Below are 25212 nucleotides of genomic sequence, written 5' to 3' on the forward strand. Positions count from 1 at the left end.
ATCGATGAGCGACGAGCGACCTGGATCCTCTCAGTCGCATATGTCGAGATTCATTGCAGACAACATTCCAGCTTGGGCAAGGGTTTACTACCAAAAGGGAGAACGCATCTCAGTTGGAGCCCCGGAATCCGAGTCTTCTGAGAGCGTACGGCTGGGAACCGCCCACAGCGGACGATCGCGCACCCCTTCAGAGAGCAACTTCCCACTCAGCATTTACCGACCACGGAACCGACCGAGGAACAATTCAAGGAACCGCGCTTCACACGCCGATACTGTCTCGCTAGCAGACGACGTTCACTCGATTGACGGAGCAGTATACGCAGTCGGACCTCACATGTACCCGCTCAGCGGTTACTCAACACCGCACCTCCGGACCGATCGGAGAGGACAATTGTACAGCGCTTGGAACGCACCATCACTGGACGATGACGTTCATGCCACACTCTTCGGGCGCCAAAACAGACAGATCCTGCTTTTCTGTATAGGATTCCTGTTCCCACCTGGTAAGCCTTAACCCACGAGATACCACCGTATGAATGAAGACATGTACTAATCAGAAATACAGCTTGGATAATTGCCGCGTTCCTTCCTCTACCCCTCGACCCCAACGCTGTTGGTACCCCAACCGCCAGCCAGGCCGACCTGGAACAGCAATTCGCCCAAGCGATGGGGCCCGCCGACGACAAGTCCTTCCAGAAAGCAACTTGGTGGCGCAACCTCAACCGTGTCATGTCTGGAGTTGGCACGCTCCTGATCGGCGTCATCGTCGCGTTGGCCATTCTCGCATCGCGCATGTAATGAGTGATACCCACTCCGCAGTCCAGCGAACCTCTCCGACCGTCCTCTTCAGGCCGAATCCCACAATTTACACCCGACATTTGCACGCGATGCATTTGCATAACGAACCATTTACGATCATAATCATGCCATCACGCAAGTGTTAATGTTTTTCTGGCTCAGGCACACGACATGAACGCTCTCCTCGATATCTACTTCGATCTCGTTTTGGGTCTACTGTCTAGGCGCAGCCGCTATTGTACATTTTTCACTTTTCGATTCTCCACGCGTATCGTGTACGGCATGCTGCAGTTTAGCGGGCGTTCTCTTTTTGCTGCTTGTTCTAGTGTGACCGAAAGCGTATTACCCATTTGCTTTGCCCAGTTTGGCGCCATCAGCCACTTTACAATACTATTATCTTCATGTTCCATACCTGTTGCTTGTCACCTGTCAGTTCGTCTTGGAAGTTTGATGTGAGGCAAGGGTGCCTGTCGCGGTGGCTGGGGATCTGAAGCATAGCGGCCAACCGTGCGCTGCTCCTGGATAATCTCGCTGTGGTTCGAGCTTGACGAACTATATGATCTTGTAATTATAGTCATGCGTCCTACGTCAGCTGTACGATGAGACGTCAATATAACGAATACCTTCTCTATGCTATCGCGTCTTCCATTGATCATCGCAAGGTTGAACCTGAGGAGTTGGGCGCTTCACTGCGATCAGCCGGAAGACTACGGGAGTGTTATGACATGTGTCATGTGGAGCTTCACACCGTGCACTTGAGCAAAGCCGGTGCTCTGATCAGGTATCGACCACACCGATGGACTTGAGTCGCCTTTGAGTAATGCTCCGAAAGTCTATCACAAGGTTTCGTGGTCGTTGCTAAGCAATGCGACCGGTTGCCATGAGGCTGCAAGTCGGGCGAGGCTACAGAATGGGCGAGTGCACAGCCAGATGTCGCAAAGTGAAGGGATGTGGCTTGCTTCACGATGATGGACGTGCGATCCCAGCGACACGTCGAAAGTGCGCACGGTGACTGGTATGAGTCGCATCACGTCGAGATGAACATCGCATCTCATCTGACGCAGTCGCCAAGTGATGACTCTTCACTTCCACAGTCACGGCTGTACCAGCGCCAACATCGAGAAAGCAGTGGCGAAGGGACCCGGTGGACCCTCCCAGTATGCAGGGTTCGGTTCACTCAAGATGAGTCGAAGGAGCTAGGCCCAATCCAGTAGCGGGGCTTATGATGTCGCTCTTTACAAAATAGTCCCGCCTTCACAGTTTCTGCAGACTTCACTCACAAGCTCACTATCCACGTACTAAAGACCCTTCTTTTTCTTCTCCACTCCCCACAGAGCCTCACACACACACTCGACGTTCAACTCAATCATCATGGCTGTCCGCGCCCAGTTCGAAAACTCAAACGAAGTCGGTGTCTTCGCTACCCTCACCAACGCGTACGCGATCGTCGCAGTCGGCGCGAGCGAGAACTTTTACAGGTGCGCATAGATCTGTAGCTCTTCGCGGGTTGTTACGGCATGGCGACATGCTATGCGACCGTGGCAAGCAAACCCTGCGAGAAATTAGTACTGACGGTGGCGCAACAGTGTTTTCGAAGCCGAACTCCAAGATGTCATTCCCATCTGCCACGCCACCATTGCGGGAACCAGGATCATCGGCAGACTGACCGCTGGGTACGTTCAAGTCTTGCGATAGCTTGCGCTATGCGACACACGCGTCAAGATAAAAATCTAACAAGTGCATAGTAACAAGAAAGGCCTCCTCGTGCCCACCACAACCACAGACCAAGAACTCCAGCATCTCCGAAATTCCATACCCGACGAAGTCAAGATCCAGAGGATAGAAGAGCGACTATCAGCGCTCGGCAACGTAATATGTTGCAACGACCACGTCGCTCTCGTACACCCGGATATAGAACGCGAAACAGAGGAGATCATAGCCGATGTGCTGGGTGTGGAGGTTTTCAGGCAAACCATCGCGGACAATGTGCTCACAGGAAGCTACATGGCTCTGAGCAATCAGGGTGGTATCGTGCACCCAAAGACAAGCATTCAGGATCAAGACGAGCTGTCGAGTTTGCTCCAAGTGCCGCTTGTCGCTGGTAGTGTGAACCGCGGTAGCGCTGTCGTTGGTGCGGGTATGGTTGTCAATGACTGGATGGCCGTCACTGGTGCGTACAAGTCTTCAGAATGTCAACAAAAACATGGGCTAATCTCAATATCTAGGTCTTGACACCACAGCGACTGAGCTCTCCGTCGTCGAGTCTGTCTTCAGGCTCGGTGAGGGCAACGGCCCTTCCAACATCAACACTACACACAAGGACGCTATGGTCGAGTCATTCTACTAGATCACGGTTCTTGGTCAAGATTTCATGTCTTACTCCACTCGCCATTGAGCCCAGTGCGCTGCTGAAAGAATCACGATTTGGTCCCGGGTCAAGAAGTGCCATGAGGCACTCGCCCTGTATAGGGTCGGGATATTGGATATGATGTTATCACGGAAGAGCACAGGTTCAAAAATATCGTTACGCTGGTACCAGACTGTCTGAGTAGCTGGAATGTCTCATGATAGGGTACTGATGCGACCGCACGTAGATTCAATGCAGATATGCTAGGGAAACAACGCTAAGAGTAGCGCGAGGTTCTGTCCATTCAAGTGACCTCATCTGCTCACACAATGAAGATTGGAAATCATGCGGCTAACCGAGTGTCTCGTGTCACTGGTGTTGGTACTTATGCAGGTACCTTCACCCGCAACCCTTGGTAGGGCTGGAGGCGGTGGATACTTTCTGCCGACGCTAGGACATCATCATCGTCTACGAAAGTCGCTTTGCGCCAACACTCTTTCACCAGCCCGCGTGGGTGCACAACACTTACAGAAACCTATCCTCTACTGCTCAGGGGCATCCAAACCTCGTCGTTGTTTTTACCGCCGCCACTTTCCATTAGAAACCCTCCACTCGCCCTGCCACTCCAACCCCACCGCGACCACATCATGTCGAACCCCAACTCAACAGCGCTCACGAAGCGTAGCGCGTCGAATGCGCTCATGCCACCGCCTCCCGCACCGAAACGTATAAAACGTCCCTCTGTAGTCCTAGACGAGGATACCTATGTTTCCGCCGTTTCGCACATCATTCGCCGCGACTTCTTCCCAGGGCTAGCGGAAGCCGACGCCCAACGAGAGTACCTGAACGCGGTGGAGAGCAAAGATCGATCATGGATAAGAGAGGCTGGCAAGAAGCTCACACAGGTCATGACGCCGGTGCCGAGCGGGCAAAGAAAGACGGCAGCGAGAACGAGGTTCGACAAGGCAGGCGGCGCTGGCGATAAGACTCCAAGTGTTTGGGGCGCGGACACACCCGTCACGGTCGCTGGAACGGAAGTCGAAGACGAGGATGAGGGCCTAGGCAAACTGGACAATGTCGACCTGAATATGAGCCTAGGCGCATTCCAAGCAAAGTACACGAGCGAAGACCAGGAGAGTTTCAGTCAGATCATCGACAAGCAGAACAAGGCGCGATTCGAGAAGAACGTCTGGCTCCGCGAAGGAAACATGTACGCAAGCAAACAGCGCATAGCACAACAAAAAGTCCTCGAAGCCCGCGCCGCCGCATCCAAAGGCAAGGAAATCGTCCTCAGCACAAAACCAAGCCAGAACCTCGACGAGCGACCCGCAGCGCCCACCGGCCATCGCCACACCGCCCTAAACAGCTTCATGTTCGGCCCGGACAGTGTAGAACAATGGGCACCAACGCGCGCCCAAGAAGCCGAGAACACATCTCTCGCGCCCCCAAAGAAAGTCCTCTACAACAATACGCGACTCCCCGCCCCCGAAGCCGAGCCTCCTCGCCCGTCCAGCCCCACTCTCTCCGCCGTCCGTGATGCCGTCGCAGGACGTCCGCGTCTCAATCCCAGCGAGGGAGGATACACAGGCAGCGAAACACCCCGCGTAAACGGCTACGCCTTTGTAGACGCACAACCGCCTTCCCCTTCCTCAGAAGACGACGACGCGCCAACCGACCTCCTAGAACGCTACGGTCTAGATAGCAGCAGCACAGCGACACCCTTCACGATAAACGACTCCTCCTCGCGCGAGAAGATGCATCACAGGATGGTCGACAAAATCGGTGCGAAACGGTCGAATCCACACACTCAGGCAAAGCCAACGGGATCGGGCTTGGGCATATTTACGAGCGAGACGCCGAGGTTTTTGAGTGCGCCGACGCCTAGGAGGGGCGGGGCGGCTGCTGCTGCTGTTGGGGGAATGACACCTGGGAGGAAGGCAAAGGGTGATTTGACGCCGGCTGCTCAGAGACTGTTTGAGAGGATGGGTGGGGCGACGCCGAGGGGTGGAGGAAGTGCTGGATTTGGGGGCGAGGGGAGAGGGTCGGGGTTGGGGAGGGAGTGGACGCCTACGCCTAGGATGAAGAGGAGGGCGTAGAGTGAAGGAACGGATTTGTGCGAAGTGCTCGTGCAGATATCGTGGGCGGGATGTAGTGTAGTATTAGTGATACCCAATTTTACATATACCTTCTTTCAAATGAAGCATATATATCTTCAAGTTAACATCAGCAAACCAGTCATGAGCAAATCACATAATGAAAGATGACGAAACCATGCATGTAACCAGTTGAATAAACCTTTCTACCTAAACAACGCACCCACACGCAAGATCCTGCGCAAACCGCCCAGGGTATCCAATTGGAAAAGATGCTACAAACAAGGAGGGGGCTATGCAAAACAGAAAAACACGTGTATAACAAGATGGTACAACGCCAATGCAGCTAAGAAACATGCAAATGCCCGTTTATCCAAGAAAACAAAAACAAGAGGTTCCTCGCTGTATGCAACCCTTTTCCCTGTACAAGATGGGCAGAAAAGAGAAGGAGAAGGTAAGGAAAAGATGAGACTAGTAGCGAAGGGCATGTGGGATCGTAATGTACAATTAGTGGTGCGTCATTCAGCCGCCTCTCCTCCGCTGTTCTCCGGGACCTTGGTAGCTTCGGAATTGCGTGCCGGGGGCGTGATAGCTTCTGTACTGCCGTCTAGGTCTTGATTGTGAATCTGAAGACCGGTCACCGTTACTCTGAGAGTGTGCTTCGCGTTGCTCGTATTGCATCGGTGGGGGATGGGGATGCGTTGGAGAGTAAGCTTGCTGCTGCTGCTGCTGCTGCTGCTGCTGTTGTTGGTGCTGAGGAGGAGGAGGCCCCTGTTGTTGCGGTGGTCCAGATTGGCCGATGAAGGGTAGAGGCGGTGGTCCGCTATGTGGGGGTGGTGCCATGTTTGCGGGGAGTATGGGTTGACCGCCGTACTGGTGGATCTTGAGTGGTTGGTATGGAGCCATGGAGGAGGGCGGTGGCGGTGGTGCTTGGAAAGATCCTGGAGGTGGTATGTAACCGCCTTGGTAGGATGGAGCGCCGCCGTATGCTGGTTGGTATGACGGTTGTGGCGGACCCTGTGGCGGATGTGAGGCGGGTGGGTAGCTTGGTGATTGCGGTGGATACGGTTGGCGTGGCGGCGCAGGATCATAATGCGCAAAACGGAAGTTGATCGGCGGCGCTGATGGCAGTGGACCAGGTGGCTTTGGAGGGAGTGGCAACGATCCTGACGGTGGTGCATACGGGCTTTGATGTGTTGGTGGAGTTGGGCCTTGCTTATGTTCCCCGTAGTGAGGCTGGGGAGCATGGGCCTGATATGGCGATGCTGCCGATTGTTGGGACACTTGATGGCCACTCGTCCTCCTACCATGTTGTTCCCATGGCTGAGGAGCTTGTTCATGGGATTGCCGACGCGAATGATAACTACCCGGTAATGCATCATACAGCCCAGTAGATGGCCTGGTCGGATCATATGCCGCGACTTCTCCTCGGTCTTGGGTGTTTATGCTCGGGAGCATCGAGTTTCTCCAGTGAGCAGGAGCCTGCCTGTAGTGAGAACGGTCTGGAGGTTCTCGACCAAGCTCGCGTGCCTTCCGGTCTAGAAGTTCCCTGATCTTTTGCAGAGGATCCCGACGACGTAAGGACTCGTCAGACTCTCGTGACTGGGGTGGCACACTCGGGTGTTGCCACGATTGAGTGTTCGATGGGGGTGACGACGGTGGGTTGCTCTGAGGCGGGCCACTCAACGCGTCCATCAGTGCCTGGTCAATAGGTGGCTCTTCCTTGTTCATGACAGCGTCTACTCTGAGAGCATCGCTCCTAGATGGCGTTTGAGGATGTATGGAAGATTCCCGCATTGATGGTGTGCTGGGTTGCTGAGTTGAGGATTGCGATTCCCTTGTCCTCGAGACTGGGACTTCTTGATCGTCATTGAGAATATCCATGATTCTATGTGTGGATAACCTTGGAGTTGTCTTTGCAGGGGCCTCAGTCTCTTTCGTTGACGGTGCAGCATTGGGCTCCGAACGGGAAACATTTTGAGTAAGATCCACTGCCACCTGGGTAACTTTGGGCGGACTGCTATGCGCAGCTTGCGACGGCAATCCTAGTGGCATGGCTGGCTGTGCGAATTCCGGCGACTTTTCTCGTACAAACTCTTGCTTGATAACCGGTGTTGTCGCTCGCGGCGGCGGTGGGGGCTGCTGACGAGGATCTGGGTAGTGGTATTGAGGTTTTGGAGCGGCAGTGGTACGCGGCTGATGTGCTGATATATCTGCAAGCATCATGAGCAGAGCAGCATGCTCATTTGGAATGACCTCAATCGCCTTTGGTTCTGGTTGTGGTGTTGGCGTCCTTTCGACTTCGATGGCAGCATCAGCGAGGCTCGCAATGTTGTAATGCGCAATAGCTTCGGTGCGATCTGGGCCGTCAAACTTGGCGAAGCCACCAGCTACGTCCTCAATCGAATCATCAGCCTCTTCATCATTCTCAACAAAGGCAACTCGTGCTGCAGTGAACTTCCGTCGTACTGAGTCGTTCTCAAGTTCCTTGTCCGCCTCAACGTAAGCCCTGCTCCGTGAGGCGAACTTTGATCCGATGCGATAGTCTTCGGCATGGTGAACTTCGTCGCTGAATGTTGGCGGAAGGATGTTATCTTCATCGTCTGTGGCATCAGCGTGTTGGCTCTTCATCTCCCGCTCCAGCTGCTTCGCGCGGAAGAATATCTGGAGCATAAAGTCATCCTGAAGTTCCCGGAATCGATTGACGTATTGCTCTCGCTGAATGTGCTCCTCGGCGACGCGGATGCGCTCTAATTCCTCGAGTCGATATGTGCGCAGGGAATTGATCTGGTCCAGACGCGAGTCGCGGCGTTGGTCCAGCTGGGCCATGACGGCTTCGTACTCCGGACATTTCTTGTGATACTGGGGGTCATCTTCAAGATTCTTCGTAGTACGGTTTGCCAACTCTTCTAATAAAGCCTTTTGCACCTTTGCAAGACTGCGGTAGCTCATCTTAAGATTGAGCTGTCGGCGCAAATCAGTCTCCACATTGATGTCCGGATGCGGTTGGCGCCGACGACCGGGCAAACGCCTGCCGGACTTTGCAGGGGCATCGCCATTGGTCGGCAGAACGTTCTGAAGGCTTTGACTGCCGTCAACATCTGGAACCTGCTCAGGTGAGTTGGGTGCAGTGCTAGCATCAGTTAACTCAGGAGGTTGGTCGGCGGCGGTGTCGGTTTGCGATTCTTTTGTTTTGCGCTTTTTGCGCGGTTGTTGTTCGGAGACATCGCTTTGGGTTCGGGTGAGAACTCCGTTTGGACGTGTTTTGCTGGACTGTGATGAATCGTCTGATGCGCGTCTCCTCTTTGCTGCTGTTTTTGGTGCCGTTGAAGTCGCACTAGATGCAGGTTTCTGAAGCTCTGGAGTTTGAGTGCCATTCATGGGTGTGTTGTTGTCGAATGAGCCATTGGATCTCTGCGGCGAACCAGAATCGGACGATGTTCGGCTGCGCTTGGCTGGTCGCGCATCCTCATGGTCGGGAGTTGCATCCTCGTTTTGCGCGTTTTCATCCAGAGAACTACGACGGCTGCCAGAGCTTGCGCTAGATGGGCCAGCCGAGCTCGTGTGGTTAGACGTGCCTTTTGCACCGCGACGCGTTGTCATTTGGAACGGTACTGAAGGAGCAAGGCGAGATGTCTTCGAACCCTGAAGACTACTTCGCTTATTAGACAATGCGCTAGCGGCTATGCCAAGGTTAGCATAACCCTATAGGGAGCATCAAGAGGCAATTGTAGTAGGCTTGCGGACTTACGCGGTGCCTTCAGAGGGCTGTTAGAGATGACCTTTGTGCCTTTGAACTTTCGTTTCGGCGGCATTGTCGTTGTGTGAGACCTGTAAGCGGAGACCTGGACGAAGCAGCCGTTAGCCTGGAATCATAACATGATGAGAGGGTGGCGGAAACTCGAACCGAACTTCGAGTATGCGATTGGGTACTTACGGGTCCAAGATATGGTTTTGGGTGGGTTTCTGATATTGTCACCCTCCTGTGGGGTAGGTAGTAGAGTGGTGGTAGCTGTAAGCAAGACGTGTCAGCATATGGTCGTCGCGATCAGTAGCAGAAAGCAAGTGGGCGATTCCATCGTTCCCTGAACTGCTGGACCCGTGGATTGTTGAAATTCGTGCGATGGTTTTGCGCGACGTGAGTGCTGGGTGTGAAGTACTTACTATGACCAGTCGCCTTAGTGAGCGCGGTGACTTGCTTGACAGCGTGACGCGAAGTCCGAGTCAAGGATCCGTAGACTCATGAATCAATCTTGAGGTAGTCTACAGCCGTTTCGATATTTTTACACGCGATTTGCTTGTAGAGGTCGAGGTTGCGGGTGCTCGCAAGACAGAAATAACCCTGCAGAAGGAATGCTCCGTGTGGCACAGTCGAGCGGAAGCGCTGAGATGACTAGATGCTGAGAAATGTCAGTATAAGGAGATAGCGCAGAAAGCGCACTTGTGAAGCAGCAACAAGAGGTTGGCGAGGGTGTTGGAAATCGTGTTGATCCGGCGCATGAAGATGAAGCTCTTGTGAGATCCTTGGTCAGACCTGGCGCCTTGCCCGATTGGGATCTGAGTCCACGAATGACAGCGCCCGTGAGCTCTTCACCTGCAACAATCGCAACGCGTACTGTACAATAAGATCCGTACATTCACGCAGTCGTCATGCGACTCGGATCCAAGTGCTACTCTACAGCAATTACCATGGCTGCTGGCCACTATTGACGGCGCTGTTGGTTCTGCGCCTCGAGCCTTCCGGTGCAGCACGCCAGCCGAAGAGGGCAATGACCCAAATTACGTGCATCACCCATCGTCCCTGCCGCCACCGTGTCCCGCCACTTCAAGTCATCGCATCTGCCTGTTACAATGTCCATCGCAGCACCACTCTCATGCGCTTCTCACGAAGCATTCGGCGTACTTTCTGGAAGCTTTCAAGTTGCTTCATCCAGGTTTCACGTCGCACGTCATTAGCCGCAGCGCTAGACGGGACGATCCTCCCGAATCGTCACCATTGCCCCTGCCCCCTTCACTTGAAAGTTGCAACGCAAAAACGAACATGAGGTGTACTTGAAGTCAAAAAGACCTATGCTCTCGCCTCTTGCTACTGTTCTCTAACAGTGTTTATCGGAGCCGCATGCCTTGTGGTGAAGGGTGCGGCGCAGCATGCATGCATCCGTCGCGTCGTATTGCATGGCTTGGGGACGGGACTTTGAACAGGTAAGGGGGTTTCAAGACAGGCTGTTCTGGACTTGGTTTCCTATCCTGGAAGCTTGCCAGGCGAGCGCAGTGTTCGTACTGTTCGAATGCAGACACAATTTCGCGCATTCTCCTCTTCACTGAGAGAAGCCAGAGGCGTTGATGTCGCGTGTGACCAAAAGGACAAGCGGATCGGCGGTCAGCGTAGAGCGCGCCACAACACATGAGCAACCATCAAACGCGTTACAACTCACACGACTGCGTATAGCGTCTTATTCATGATAGGTGTGATTTCCTTGGGTTAGACGTTATTGTAGAATCTCTGATTACTCATTCATTTACTTCCACGGCACCAAGTTAACTACCAACTGTTCGCCAACTGTCTCACTCAAACTCTCGACGCTTACTTTCGCTACAACAACCAATGGCGGTCCAAGTTGGTGTAATGGACTAGTTGTGGTGTGGTTAACTGTCTGTCCTCTTTGAGAGTCTTTACATTGTGATAGTCATAAATCGCACCAGTTGATGGCGTCTCAAACTGATTACAAGGCTAATACACCAAAGTATGAAGCCAACAAACACGATGGGAATTGCAGCACAGCCTTGCGCACACCACAATGCATGCCAAAGTAAGTTCAGAATATTCCAATACAACGACGATCTTGACGAATCCGTACTTTCCACAGAATCACCAACGATGATAATTCTCCGACAAGATACCCCAAGTATCACGCCCCATGTCTTCAACACCACTGCACCCATCCAATAGTCCCCCAATCCAACAAACCATATATACGAGGTATCTCACCCCGAACCTAAACACACGATAGACTCCCCTCAACACCACCTCCCGCTCCCGCTCTTACTCATCACCACAGCTCCATCTCGGGCTCTGACCCGTCCGCTCGTGCACCCACACACCCTTTTCCGCAAACTCCGGAAGCCGCGCGCGTGCGTCAGGGCAATCACGCCCGAACTCGTCATCACATAAGGTTCAATCTCCCCGCATGCTCGCCAACAACGAAGAACATTCGGCCGGTAGGTTTAAATGAAATGAGGCGGCTGTATACGTACCATGGTCAGCGGGGATCTCCCTCGTAGAATGGGAAGTTCGGCTAACGGTCGACCCTGACTGGCCCGAAGTGGGGCAGGGTAGATACTTCATGTTGCGAAGGGGGGTCATGCTGGCATCATGCATGTTCTGTAGTAAGGGAAGGGCAGTGGTTGTCAGTCATGTAGCGTCGTTGCGGGAAGGGAACTGTTGGAATACGACAGGTGAGGCTGAGGGGTTCCGGGTCCGGCAGAGAAAGAAAGTTTCTTCACAATAATGCGAATTATGGTTTGCTGGACAGAAGTATCAAGGAAAGAAGATGCTTGTAGATTACAAATGGTGATGATTTTTGTTGTATTGATTTTGGGTATAACGACTTGCAGCCTTGCGGCCTAACCTCGTCTTCGATTCTTCTCCTTCCCGTCCATTCTTGTCCGGGTTTTTTCTAGCTTTCCGTCTTGATAGTACGCCTGACTAGTTGACCAGCAAATAGTTGTATATGGAAACAATAGAATACTACGACTATACATAACGAAATGGTGATTGTCCGCTCGAACAGCCCTATTTGCTGGAGCCCAGACCTGATGGAAAAAGAGTCGCGATGCAGAAACGCTCAACGCTCGATCGAACCCCCGTGAGGGCGAGAGCTAGTGACAGAATGGAAATGTGTAACATGAATGGGTATACCGAAAAGGTATGAACAGTGTAAGGGAAATCGTATCGTACAAACGTAAGAGACATTACATCTTTCACATAATATGCGTGACATGAAGGAAGTAGAGGTAGTACTCGACGTGATGATCTATCATCGATCAGGGGAGTACTGGAGAGCGACGCGGCGGGAGCCGCTCATGCTGCTTCGGGGGGAGGAGTTGAGCACGAAGTCGGGGATGGGAGGTGTCATTTCGCGGCTGGGGGGAGATGGGCTCCTGGACTTTGATTGGAGGCTTGCTGAGCGTTCACGGGTGAAGCTTCTGGCTTGGTGGAGAGAGGGAGGGCCCATGGCGGTTTGACTCAGATTGCTGTTCGACCTCATCCGACTAAATGATCGTGGCGGACATGCGATGGCTTGGTTGGAGTAGGGGCTGGCAATGATGCTCGTACCAGGGGTCATTGTTGGAGGTGGCAGACCTGATGGGCTCTCCGACCTGAACAAGGGGTGGATGTGAGCCTCGCTGCATGCTGGACTCGGTGGGCGCGAGATGTCTGGCATCATCTTCGGGGGCGGGGGCAGATCTTCATCATCTTCCTCTGGGAGTTCTGACAGAAACGGACCGTCCAGCGCGCGAGCGGGCGAGTGAGGACGGCTGCCGGGGATCGGCTCCAATGTTGTGCCCCTTGTTGGCGCCGCTTGCTGCAGGACGACATCGCGTGCTGGAAGGCTCACGCTGCTTGTGTCCCAGCTATCGAACCCATCGGAGTGAGAGACAGTGTCAATCGACTGTCGGTTCGAGTAGATGCTGGCTGGGGCGTCTCTGGTGAAGGACTTCTGGCTGATGAGAGTAGTGCGCGAGTTGACTGGGCGGACTACATGACGTAGAGACTCTCGGAAAGATCTGAGGGACTGCGATGAGCGAGTAGAGAAGGTGGGCGAGGGCAAGGCTCCAAGGACCTCGGGTTGCTGATGAATGGCCATGGGAGTCGCAAGCTGGGTGTGCTCTGCGAAGTTGAGATGGCTTGGGCGCGAAGTCCGCAGTTCACTCATGACTGAGTCACGGGGGCCTGATGTGATGACAGTCTGAACTTTGGGTGCTTTGCGGTTCCATAGCGATGAGGTGTACAGGATGGCCTGACTGAGACATGATACGACCCAGGCTGCGATCTGTCCCGAAACATGGCTGTCCCAATTTGAGACCGGCGCAACAGCAGGGTCGGCTGTGACCTCTGCCCATCTTGACTTGATCATGATGATCGAAATGAGAGACAGTACCAACGCAGCGCCAGATATGAGAACGCTGACTGTTACCAAAGTCTTCCTTGCCCGACCTGATCGCTCTAGGGCTCCGCGGACGTTTCCCACATTGTGAAATATGTAGAAGCCGACACAGCAGAGAGAAACGACGTCGAAAGTGCTCGCTACAGCAGCGATGCTGACCAGGGAGGATTGAGACGAAGAAAGAGATGCCGTTTCCAAGATAGACAAGACGGTGTCGGCGGCTGTGCTTGACCATGCAATAACGCCAACAAGGGAAAGGTAGAATTTTCGAGATTGCAACATGATGGACGAGAGGCGTAAGGTTGTTGGTCAGCTCAAACCCCGGCCTGAGTACTCTTGGTGGAGGGCGACAGTCAGCCTGGAGTACGTCGAGGTACCGATACAGACGGGAGGTATAGTCGTATTATAGTACCAGGGGGTTCCAGGGGGGATTGTCGATAATTGGTTTTGGTTGAAGGACACCGAAGAGGATACTGCAGAGAAGTGGGTGAACTATCGGTTGAAATGCAAGATGGAGCCCCAGTATTGTTGCTGTGGAGAGACGCGAAACCGAACAGGCGCGAGTCGGACGCGTTGCAGGAAATAATGCGGCTGTATAGCTGCAGCTACTATAGTCGAGCAAGCCGTTACGGGGCGTGGCTGATGCGGGTCTAGTCCGGTTATAGTATGTACGGTATAGCTGGCCGATCTTCGGTGGAACGACTAAGGAATACGATGGGTTTTGGGAAGCGAGCGTTGTTCGACGATGAGTGACGAGTGGATGACGAGCGAGGGAGTGACGAAAAAGGGACAGGATAGCGGCGTGAAGAGGGGAGAGCATGTGGGGAGGGACGAGTAGTAATAATAAATTTGGGTGAAGTCGAGAAGGCTGATGTGTGCCCATTGTTTCGTGGACTGGCCTGCAATACGCGTGGGACAAACGGGGAAACCCCTACTAGTCTGCTGGGATGCACGCAAGCATCATTCGAGCATGGCGCTGCACGACCTCAGAGCATGGGTACCGAGTCCTAAGGGCATGGCGATGCGACATTGGCACAGCAGAATGCAGTAGCACGGCCGCAGAGCTGAGAGTATGATGGCAAGCCTACGATTCAGCGTGGTGGCAGTAGGCCGGATGCGCTGGAATCTGATGCAAAAGAAGGAAAACAGTTTGTCTTTTCGAAACACGAGCCAAAGCGGCCAATCGCGAGCGAGACCGGGTCAGGCGTCGAGAGCCGGAAACAGCTCAAGGGCCTACCTGTCAAAGTTTATGGTGTGGAGCTGCGGTAAGTTTAGCCCTTCATTTCCTGACGCGTTGTTTTGACTATGCGTTCGGCAGACACAACAAACAACCTGGAGAGAAGGCGATCGGACAATTTCCACGCCTGATGAGCTGTGGATACTCGCTCGATCTGCCACGGCTGGTAAGCGCTGGCGAGGCATTACGGAGGTGCGACCGACGATAGTCCCCTCGTGCAGTGCGGAGAGCACAGCATATCAATAGGCGACCGTCACACAGTCGGCGTGTCCTAGCCAGAGTTTGGCAAGGCGGTGAAACGGTCTCGTCGCCTCATGGCCAGCGACTCATGGCGGCTCTAGGGCGGGGATTGAAACAAAGGGCCGAGCGATGAGCAGCAACCGGCTGGGCGACGACGATGACAGCACCTGCAACCTTGTCAAGATTTTGGAGTTGGCGATGCGCGGCATGTGGAAGCGTGCCGTGTGTCGATGCGATGTCAGCACACTAGCCGGGGAGGAGATGAAGCTGCGGCTGGGCGATCTGCTGTTGCGTCACTGGCCGTGTTCTGGCCGTTGGGGCCCTGCAACCGATAGTCGAGCCCTGAGCTGGATGTCAGCAGCCGCGTAAAAAGTAAACTCTCGTGGCCAGTAACACCTGGTATGTGTGGTGGGTACATCAATACCGAGGAATAGGTCTAGGGGTCTCTTTTGCGCCCAGGATTAGCGATCAGGATTCACGATCAACGATGCAGGAGGCGCCTGAAAAGTGAAGCCTGGAGGTGCGCCACATGTGGCGTCGGTTTGGCAGAGCTGTGGCGTACAGCTCCAGTGTCAGTGTGAGTGGCAGTGTCAAGTGGTAATGTGTACCAGTTGACTGTGGTTGACGACAGCCTAACCTAGTGCACCGTGTTTCCACGACCTTCTGAGCAAACGACGCTCGCTTTGTGAGGATAAAGGCTGCAATCGAATTCACATTGCTCCTGCTTCTGCTTTTACCTTCTTTCTCACTACGCGGTACTACTAAACCCCGCCAAGAAGTGCCTCATCATCCCCACTACCTCACCTACAACACCGACTCCGACACCCCGCCCACCCAGCTCCATCTTCAACCACGCACCCAGCAACCGCCAAGATGAAGATCACATTCAAGGTAGACACCGACTGCCTTCTTCAGCACGTTATAGTCTGCTAACCTCTGCAGGACCTCAAGCAAAACAAGTTCGTCATCGAGGCCGAGCCTTCGGAAACGGTGCGCAGACCCGCCACATCCAGAAAATTATCGCAACCGCCCTGCTGACAGACACACTAGATTGGCACCCTCAAGTCCAAGATCCAGGCCGAGAAGGGCTGGGAAGTTCCCCAGCAGAAGCTCATCTACTCCGGTAAGCTGCTGAGGTGACATGGCTGCTCAGCACAGTCGCTGACACAAGACAATAGGCAAGATCCTGCAAGATGCCAACACAGTCGAGTCGTACAACATCGAGGAGAAGGGCTTCATCGTCTGCATGGTCTCCAAGCCAAAGGCCGCCGCCGCATCGTCAAGTAAAGCAGCGCCCTCAACGCCCGCTCCAGCAGCAGCCCAGACGCCCGCAGCTCCTGCCGCGCCCGCACCTTCATCCAACACACAAAACGCCCCCGCTACACCTTCTCCTGCGCCAGCCCAGGCATCCGGCGAGCGCTTCAATGACCCCTCGGCTCTGACTATGGGTGGAGAGCGCGAGGCCGCCATTGCCAATATGGAGAGCATGGGTTTCGCACGCGCTGATATTGACCGGGCCATGCGCGCCGCCTACTTCAACCCCGACCGCGCGGTTGAGTATCTTCTGACGGTAGGACAAGTGACCATTCTGGCCTCGACACACGTGCTGACATCATTCTAGGGTATTCCGGAGAGCGCGCTCCAAGAGCAACAGCAACAAGCACAAGCCCGTGCCCCGACCTCTCCCACGCCCGCTGCTGGCGGCGACACAGGTGCGACACCTGCGCCTGCCGGAAACGCACCATCCGGAAGTGACGAGCCGATGAACCTCTTCGAGGCCGCTGCCCAGGCTGCTCAAAATCGTGGAGGTGCTGGCGGTGCCCGCTCCGGTGGTACTGGCGGCGGTGCTGCGGCCGGTGCGCTCAACGCCAACTCTCTCGAGTTCCTGCGCAACAACCCACAGTTCCAGCAGCTACGACAGGTTGTACAGCAGCAGCCACAAATGCTTGAGCCCATCCTACAGCAGGTCGGCGCGGGCAACCCTCAATTGGCGCAGATGATCGCAAACAATCCAGAGCAGTTCCTGCAGCTCCTGGCCGAGGACGCAGACGAGGACGCGCCGCTGCCACCCGGTGCTCAGGCCATCTCTGTAACTGAGGAGGAGCGCGAGGCTATCGAGCGCCTGTGTCGCCTTGGGTTCGAGCGCGATCTCGTTATCCAAGCATACTTTGCATGCGACAAGAACGAGGAGCTGGCCGCGAACTTCCTGTTTGACCAACCCGACGATGCCGACGACCAGTAAAGGGACCTCGAGTTCTGTGCGATCACTGTGCGACCTCACCATACCCGATGTCGACCCTCCTCCGGTTGATATCACCGTTACAATCGCACGACAACCATCCCGAAATTGGACGAATACTATCTCGAGTCCACTCCCCTCACACGGCTCAGTGCAGTTACTTGGGAATACGGAAAGGAACATTCCGACTAGTCCCACTGCTTACCATGACGATAACATGATACCTTCCGCATGCGGCACGCGTAGGAGCTGGACCTGCTGGTTTCTGGGTAGTAGATGGACCGGCGTATGCCTGCTGGGCGAAAGTAATAGCTCATCAATAAATCACCACCCCATTCCACGTTATTGAATTGCAACATGGCATGTAGTATAACGCCGAATTGACATGCCGTTGACCGACTACCGTACCCTTACAACTGACATTACTCACGTTCTACCCGAAAACGCACCGGCACCCCGAAACGGTGAACCGCAAAGATAAAATAGAAAAAAGCTACACAGAACCCTGGCTCCAAGCTGTTCCGAGAAAGGTATACCAAGGTGAAGGGGGAGAGGAAAAGCACAGCCTCACTCGTCTGACCCACCCCTTTGTTTCTTGGATCCTCAAAAAGAAAAGAAAGTCGCCTGTGCCATCTGTGTCTTACCCAGACCCCACCCACGTTCACGACATCTCCTTTTTTTTCGCGGTCCAAACTGCCGCGTCGGTCTGCGACCCGCGAGAGTTGTTTTTAGCTGTTGGCGTTGTCGTTGTGTGTGTAGCATGGTAGTTATTTTTGCAATCCCCTGACGGCCCGCTCCCTTGCGTTGATCGTTCTGGATCCCGCTTCCGCTTTCTTATCTAGGGTTTACATCCGCTTGGTCGGTTTTATCTTTGTTGCTTTTCGCCGTATAGATGCGGTGATGTGCTGTGACGCGACTTGTGGTGGCGAAGGGATGGGTGATGCTGGCTGGCTACATGAAGGGATCGCGAGGTTGATTTCATGGGATGTTGGAGGGTTGTTGTAGGTGGTGTGGTGGAACAGTTCTAGAGAATCACAGGTGGTGGATCAGAGTAGTAAAGAGGTAGATGTGAAGATATGGCTAGATAAATGACTCAAAGGTATCAATTCCGCAGAACAGTGGTATACAGGTAAGCTAGAGAACTGATCACGCTTCGACGGCAGTAGCCTTCCTCTTGCGACTCCTCTTCTTCTTTTTCTTCTCGCCTTCGACAATGTTGCTGTCATTGTTACTGTCGTTACGATTGTCGCGCCTAGGTACCGCAACCTCTTCTTCGCCAAGCAGAGTCTCGAATCCGCCCTTGGGTCCGTCAGGGTCGCCAAAGGTGTCTTTCCTCCACTGCCTGATGCGAGCCTTCTTGCTGAGAAACTTTTTGTCCTTCTTCTTCTTGATGGGATCTCTGAATGCGGCGAGTTTCTTCAGGCCCGCGAAGTCGTTCAGGGCTTTGTCGTCTGCAAGCAGGATATCGCGCGCAGTCAGACCGAAACTCGTGGGAGATGTTTCGCGGTAGCGGAAGCGGGAGGCGGCTTTGGAGGGCTTGGCAGCGAGAGCGGCTTCGTATTCGAGGTTCTGGTTGACGAGGTTTTCTATCAGGCGGCGGTCGCGACGTGCGGTGGATTTGGCTTCGGCGCGTTCTTGTTTGCGCTGCTTGGAGGACTTCTTGGAGGATACACCGGCTTCTTCGTCATCGTCCTCTGCTTCAGCTTCGGGCATTTCCTCGTCGGATGAGAGGTCGGGTCGCTCTTCTTCGGAGTCGTCCTTGAAGTCAGGGACGAGATCCTTGATGTCGATATCATCGTCGAACTTTGGCTTCTTAGGCTTCTTGCTCTTCTTGCCGCCTTCTTCCTCATCCTCGACACTGTCTCCGTAGTAGGCATCACCGAAGCGCTTCTGCATTTCGGCGTCCCATTGCTCATCTGACCAGTCGGCTTCCAGCACATCCTTCCACTCGTCAATGTTGAAGTCCCTGCCGCTCAGACCTCCGATCTTGCGGATCTGCTTGACCTTGCTCTCCATGTCTTCCACCTTGAGCTTTCGGAGACGTGCAAGCTCCTGCTCCTTCTCTCGTCTCTCGGCTTCTCTCTTCTGTCTCGCCTGTTCACGGGCCTTGCGTCGGCCGCTCTTGTCGTCTCGGCGGACCGTAGTGCTTGCGACAGCATCACGCGCATATGTCATGATCTTCTCGTTCGCACCCGTTGTATCCTCAAAGTATAGGTTGTACGAGTTTTCCCACTCGTCTGCGGCGGCATCTTCATCTTCATCGTCGGACAAGAGGGGTTGGAAGCGGGCAGATTGCGTGGGTACCCAAGCGCGAGACGCCATGAAGTTGGACAGGAAAGTCTCGGGGTCCTGGTCGGCCTTCTCGACATCCTCGGCGGTGATCTTGGGTTTATCGCTCTTGGACTTCTGCGGCTTCTCCTTTGCAACGATGAAGTCGTCGTCTTCCTCCTCGTCGGCATCCTTGAGCGCCTTGACGAGATCCTGCCTAGCGTCTTCCTGTTCCTGCGCATATGTCCTGGGCGGCGCATCTTCGTCCTCGTCTTCGCCCGTGTACTTGCCCTCAAGCAGATTCTTGGTATGGTAGTCTCGAAGTGTCATGGATGGCTCCTTCTTCTTCTCATCTGTGCCATTTTCGCCCTCTTCGAGTTCGCGGTAGAACTTGACTTCCTTGTTGTAGATGCGAGGGTCCTTTGCGCGCAGAGCCTGGAGGGTGGCATTGACCTGCTCGTCGAGATCTTCGTCGAGTAGCTCGGCTGCATCGTCCTCCTCTACGCCCTCTTCGGAGTCTTCCGAGTCGTCGCCGCCGTTTTGGAACGCCTTGTCCTTGCCGTACTTTTCCTCTACTACACAAAGTTAGTACTGAACGTGACTATGCCGTGACTAAGCCTACATCGGAACTGCTCGGCGCGCTTCTTGTTGTGCTCGAACTTGCGGGCGTATTCCTCGTTGACCTTGAGCGAGACTCCGCCGCCGTCGCTGTCGGAGCCTTCATCGTCGGTGTTGTCGAGCAGCTTCGCCTTTTTCGCGGGGGGCTCGTTGGCGGCGTTCAGGTCGCGCTTGACTCCGCTGCTGCGCTTCTTCTCCTTGGTGTCTGCCATGGTGGATGTTGTGGACGTCGAGGTTGTGCAGGAGCGTCTCGCGCCGGGCCTTCACAAAATTTTGGTGGAGTAGGCGCTAGCGCGTGAACTGACGTTCGCCGCGGCGGTGACGATGGACCCGCCGCAACACCAATCGAGCGGTGCATGGGCGAGGAGGTGCACCACGCGACACGCCCACCCACGCCGCCGACCATGTATAACAGCCTGCTTGTCTAGTCTTCTTTCTCTTTGCTTCTGAGATACCCATTCCTATAGCGTCTGTTCGCACGAGTCGGCAGCATGGCGGAGGAGAAGCCGCCGCAGCTCAGCATAGAGCCCGTGTCACGGCCGCTGGATCTGATGTAGGCCGAGACGATGTGACCGAGTACACGGGCATGCTGACAATTGCCTACAGACCCGTCGTCATCAAAGAAGCCGCCCTCGACTCGCCCACCTTCCGCGCGACTGCCGTCCACTACGGCGACCAGATCGAACTGATAGAGCGATGGCTTCACTCCTTCATCAGCGCAACCTCGACGCTTGCCGCAGAGTGCAACAAGATGCAGGGGCTCGTGGACACGTACATACAGACCTCGCACCCGCCGCTGCAGCTCTCCGAAGCCGTCGTCGACCACGACTACACCGTCCTGGCCCTGAAGCGATTCGGCGAGGGCGCCCGCGAGTTCTGGAACGGCACGCTGCGCAGCATGAAGAGGGCCGAGGCGACCATGTGCGAACCCATGCGGGCCTTTGTGTCCAACGACCTGCGCATGCTGAAGGAGGCGCGCAAGAACCTCGACTCGACACAGCGCACCTTCGACGGAGCCATTGCGCGGTACGCTGGCCAGATCAAGACTAAGGAGGCGTCCTCGCTGAGAGAAGACGCCTTCCAACTGCACGAGGCGCGACGGGCATACCTCCAGGCCAGCATGAACTTCTGTGTCTTGGCACCCCAAGTGCGCCTGACACTGGACAAGATACTCGTCAAGGTGGTCAACGAGCAGTGGCGCGACATGAAGGCGGCAACAGATGCGTCCAACAAGGGCTTCAACATGTGGACCTCCGACGTCGAGCGCGTGCGGGGCTGGAGCAAGGAGATGGAGAACGGCGAGCGTGTCTTCAAGCGGGAGCTCCATCTAGCACGCCAGCAGATCGAGGGCGCCGCCGAAGTCAGCGCAAGACCATCGCGAGAGCTGGACACCTACGCCGCTTCGACCGTCCCATACCTCGGCGCGGCGCCTTCGTCCGCGAACCTACAATCCCCGGCGAAGCCTGAGTTCGGCAGCGACAAGGCCGAAAAGCAGGGCTGGCTGTTCCAGCGCACAATCACCGGCAAGCCGGCCAGGACCTACTGGGTCAGGCGCTGGTTCTTCGTCAAGAACGGCATCTTCGGCTGGCTGACACAGGGCACCCGGTCCGGCGCCGTGGAAGAATCAGAGAAGATCGGTGTCCTGCTCTGCGGCATTCGACCAGCCTTTGCTGAAGAGCGACGCTTCTGTTTCGAAGTCAAGACGAAAGACACGACGATCCTCCTACAGGCCGAGACGCAGAACGATATCACTGAGTGGATCTCTTCCTTTGAGGTCGCCAAGCGCAAGGCACTGGAAGATACATCCAAGGACCTGTCGGGAGCTGCCTCTGTCGACGCCGCCTTCTCTATAAGCCCTCCTGTGGCCCCTGAGTTCGCTGCAAAGACCTCCGAGGGACAAGCCGGCCAGCCTGGTGAAGACACCGTCAGCATGGACCGTACCGAATCGCTCGGCGTTCCTGGTGCTGATAGCAGTGCGACACGCGGTAGCTTCGATGTGTCGGCTCGACGTGGCACAACAACTGAAGGCGATAGCAGCCGCCGCGATCACACTGCCAGAATCATGGAGAAGCTCGACTTGACAAGGAAATCAACAGTAAGCCCTCAGCTGAGTGGAAGCAACCCCTCTTCCGCCAGCGGTGGCATTGCTAGTCTTATCTCCGCAAGTCTTGCTTCAGCTAGTCATAACATTGTACAGGTCGGACAGATTGCGGCGCCTGCACCTGGCCTCCCTGATACTCGGCTTGTCATGGGCCAGACACTTCCATATACCAGTCTTGCGCCTTCCACCCTTGCGAGCCCGCCGGCTCCGACCAACCTTAGCAAAGCCGCTGTCGCTGTAAGCGGAGAGCGAGGTCTCGGGACAGGTCGCTCAGGTAACATGCCTGGTGGGCTCATGGCTAACCTCTGGGGCTCGGTCAACTGGGGATATGTCAACGTCCTTGGGCGCGAAGATGAGACCAACACGCGCGACCGCAGTCAATCTGGACCTCCGAGTCCTATCAACCCGTCTCCTGTCCTTGGACCCAATGATGAGAAGAATGGAACACCTCCTGCTCCTACCGGCGCTGTTGTTCATCGCAAGTCGAGCAGTATGGGCGGACCCATTCCGATACTCACCAAGACCAACCATGACGAGGTCGACTTCCCCAATTACTACCCACTCGCTCTCCGGATGCAAGACGCTCAGTTCCGGATCTTGTTCCCCACCGTGCCACGCTCGGAGAAAGTCGTGCTGGTGTTCCGCGCCGTATGGAATCCGACAGATCAACAGGAGTTCCCCGGGCGCGTGTACGTCACAACTAAGAACATCTACTTTTACAGCAATCACCTGGGTCTTGTACTTATCACGGGTATAAGCATGTCTTCTATTGATGAAGTCACTGCTGCTCCCGGCAAGGACTGCGACTTCCTGTTCCTCCATTTCAAGTCAGGCGCAAGGGAGGATGGCGCCACTAGGCTCACTGTGAAGACATTCCTCGAGCCTCTGAAATTGCTCTTGCGTCGATTGAATTTCCTCGTACGCAATACTGCTTCTGGAGAGCACAACCTTGAAGAAACGATGAAGAGAATGATCAGGATGGAGACGGATGAAAGCCTCAATGCCCCTGGTGAGGAGGGTTGGGAGGAAATCTCTCCAGACACGCCTGTTGATACAGGCTATGGCGGGAAGAACATCAAGACCAGCCTGCGCATTGATGGCAATCTGTTTGGACCATCCGGCGCAAGTGCCGCAAAGAACGCAACCAAGTTCAAACTACCGTCGCAAGCTGTAGTCTTTGCTCCAGCTGGCATGACGCAGGTTGCCGTGGAGAAGGAGTACGACATCAGCGCAAAAGGCCTATTTCATATACTCTTCGGTGACAAGAGTGCGGTGTTCCAGCTACTCTACCGCGAACGGAGAGCGTCCCGTATCGTCCAAGGGCCGTGGATCACGAGCGATAAAAACCTTCAACGAAGAGATTTCGAGTACGAAATTGCACAGCCTGGTAAGAACGGAGCTGTTGTCATAAACGACTACCAGGTCATCGAAGTCCTCAACGACCATCTTTGTTACGTGGTCTCAGATCGCAAGACACCCTGGTACCTGCCAGGCCACGATCGATTTGTACTTCTTAGCAAAACAGTCATCACACATGTGTCAAAAGCACGATGTAAGCTTGCTATCCACACAAAGGTGGACTGGAAGCGCAACCCACGTTTTGCGAGGAAACTCATCGAACGCCAAGCCCTGCAAGACCTGGAGCTTGAGGCGCAAGATCTTGTTGATGTCGTCAATGATCAAGTCGCCAGGCTCGGCCACAACAGAAGCACGAACAAGGTCACAAATATCTTTGGCCAGATCGGCGCCCAAACACAAGCTGTACAGCTCGACGCGCAGGACATACCACCGCCGAACCGACCTCGGAAGTTCAAATTACGCCCGCAGACGACCGCATCTTTTGTCGCGCAATACATAGGGAACATCATTATAAGTGTGGTGTCAACAGTCATGAGCTGGATATTGGCGATCGTAGCCGGTCTTGGCAAAGTTATCTCAGCACACACATTGCTCTTTGGCCTTTTGCTAGTCAGCGGTGGAGCCAACTTCTTCTATACTTCCAGGGACAGTTGGAGCTGGTGGCACGAGCGAAATGCCGCTAATTACATGTCGCGATTGGGTGTCAAGCCATCGACTACGATGACCCGCTCGATCTACATTCGCGATATCGAGGAGTCGTTCTTGAACCGGAACAACACCAATCTTGAGCTTTCAGTGCCAGTCGCGGCGAGCACTGATAACAAATGGTATGCTTCTTCACCTAGAGATACCAACTCAGCTAACTGTATACAGCCACCAGACGTTCACAACCCTCCTCCACGATCCCTCATCTACCGTCTCCACCCAGTCTTTCTTCAAACCCTCTACGCATAGCACCCAGCGCCTCCACCGCACGCGACAAAGCCTTGGCTCGCACCGTCACGATCTACTCGTTGCTTTACGCGTCGTCAATCGCGTTGAGAAGGAAGTGGTGGAAGCGGAATACGAGAACTGGCTACTGGATGAGACACATAAATGTAGCAAGGTTGGAAAGCTCCTAGAAAGCGCAGCCAAGAAGGGCAAAGAGAAGCAGGTAGAGGACTGGGTCAGAGGGTACTGCGGGGACTGTCAAAAGAGTTTGCAGGTGGTTGAGGAGAGCCGGAAGGGTCTGGTATGAGCCCTACTTCGGTTAGCCACTGAGCACAAGAACATGTAATGGGACAGTCGAATGGGGAACCTGGTAATGCCATCGCACAAGCGACGAACCGAACCTAACTTTATCGAATTTAATAACGAAATAGACCCTCAATTCCGTAATTCAGGGCGACCTCGGCGCTCCTGACTCCGTACCTTGGGTCTCTTCTACACTTACCTTTATCATCACTTATTTTACTACCCGACCCGCTCTCACCTTCACACTCAGATAAGACTCTGGAATTTGTGTGCGCAGATCTAACCAGCTCGCACTGCTAACCTGTTTATCTGAACAACCGCAGCCATGTCTAAACTCGAGTCCGGAATGTCGTGTACGCTAAAAGATGATACCATCACGGTAAATGACGACCTCAAGATTTCCTTCCGACGCACAGTTCGTGTGCCAGATATCTCCGAGTCGAATTACCTCCCCCCTAACCTCGGCGCCTTCCCACTCGAAGCGGTGTCACAGCACAACGCCAGACTGCCC

General features: G+C 54.6%; 8 protein-coding genes across 8 annotated transcripts; 5 read left to right on the forward strand and 3 right to left on the reverse strand.

The window, feature by feature from the left end:
* Window positions 1-334: 334 nt before the first annotated feature.
* J4E87_006649 (uncharacterized protein) lies at window positions 335-798 on the forward strand (the record flags this gene model as incomplete). The annotated part of the gene is made up of 2 exons (XM_049378250.1): window positions 335-503; window positions 566-798. The coding sequence occupies 2 exons, from the start codon at window positions 335-337 to the stop codon at window positions 796-798; spliced, it is 402 nt and encodes a 133-aa protein (XP_049232054.1).
* Window positions 799-2169: 1371 nt separating this feature from the next.
* Window positions 2170-3145, forward strand: TIF6 (Eukaryotic translation initiation factor 6; the record flags this gene model as incomplete). The annotated part of the gene is made up of 4 exons (XM_049378251.1): window positions 2170-2276; window positions 2385-2471; window positions 2544-2968; window positions 3024-3145. The coding sequence occupies 4 exons, from the start codon at window positions 2170-2172 to the stop codon at window positions 3143-3145; spliced, it is 741 nt and encodes a 246-aa protein (XP_049232055.1).
* Window positions 3146-3792: 647 nt separating this feature from the next.
* Window positions 3793-5241, forward strand: J4E87_006651 (uncharacterized protein; the record flags this gene model as incomplete). Its single annotated transcript, XM_049378252.1, has 1 exon — window positions 3793-5241. The coding sequence occupies one exon, from the start codon at window positions 3793-3795 to the stop codon at window positions 5239-5241; it is 1449 nt and encodes a 482-aa protein (XP_049232056.1).
* A 519-nt stretch (window positions 5242-5760) lies between these two features.
* On the reverse strand, window positions 5761-9053 carry J4E87_006652 (uncharacterized protein; the record flags this gene model as incomplete). Its single annotated transcript, XM_049378253.1, has 2 exons — window positions 5761-8852; window positions 8990-9053. 2 exons carry the CDS (start codon window positions 9051-9053, stop codon window positions 5761-5763), a joined length of 3156 nt encoding a protein of 1051 aa, XP_049232057.1.
* A 3222-nt stretch (window positions 9054-12275) lies between these two features.
* J4E87_006653 (uncharacterized protein) lies at window positions 12276-13688 on the reverse strand (the record flags this gene model as incomplete). The annotated part of the gene is made up of 1 exon (XM_049378254.1): window positions 12276-13688. One exon carries the CDS (start codon window positions 13686-13688, stop codon window positions 12276-12278), a length of 1413 nt encoding a protein of 470 aa, XP_049232058.1.
* A 2068-nt stretch (window positions 13689-15756) lies between these two features.
* J4E87_006654 (uncharacterized protein) lies at window positions 15757-17125 on the forward strand (the record flags this gene model as incomplete). Its single annotated transcript, XM_049378255.1, has 5 exons — window positions 15757-15774; window positions 15826-15873; window positions 15934-16006; window positions 16062-16453; window positions 16505-17125. The coding sequence occupies 5 exons, from the start codon at window positions 15757-15759 to the stop codon at window positions 17123-17125; spliced, it is 1152 nt and encodes a 383-aa protein (XP_049232059.1).
* Window positions 17126-18268: 1143 nt separating this feature from the next.
* On the reverse strand, window positions 18269-20220 carry J4E87_006655 (uncharacterized protein; the record flags this gene model as incomplete). Its single annotated transcript, XM_049378256.1, has 2 exons — window positions 18269-19965; window positions 20013-20220. The coding sequence occupies 2 exons, from the start codon at window positions 20218-20220 to the stop codon at window positions 18269-18271; spliced, it is 1905 nt and encodes a 634-aa protein (XP_049232060.1).
* Window positions 20221-20499: 279 nt separating this feature from the next.
* Window positions 20500-24705, forward strand: J4E87_006656 (uncharacterized protein; the record flags this gene model as incomplete). Its single annotated transcript, XM_049378257.1, has 3 exons — window positions 20500-20561; window positions 20615-24295; window positions 24342-24705. 3 exons carry the CDS (start codon window positions 20500-20502, stop codon window positions 24703-24705), a joined length of 4107 nt encoding a protein of 1368 aa, XP_049232061.1.
* Window positions 24706-25212: the final 507 nt, after the last annotated feature.

This window comes from Alternaria ethzedia (assembly GCF_023757985.1).
Source record: "Alternaria ethzedia strain BMP 0044 chromosome Unknown scaffold_16, whole genome shotgun sequence".
NCBI lineage: Eukaryota > Fungi > Ascomycota > Dothideomycetes > Pleosporales > Pleosporaceae > Alternaria > Alternaria ethzedia.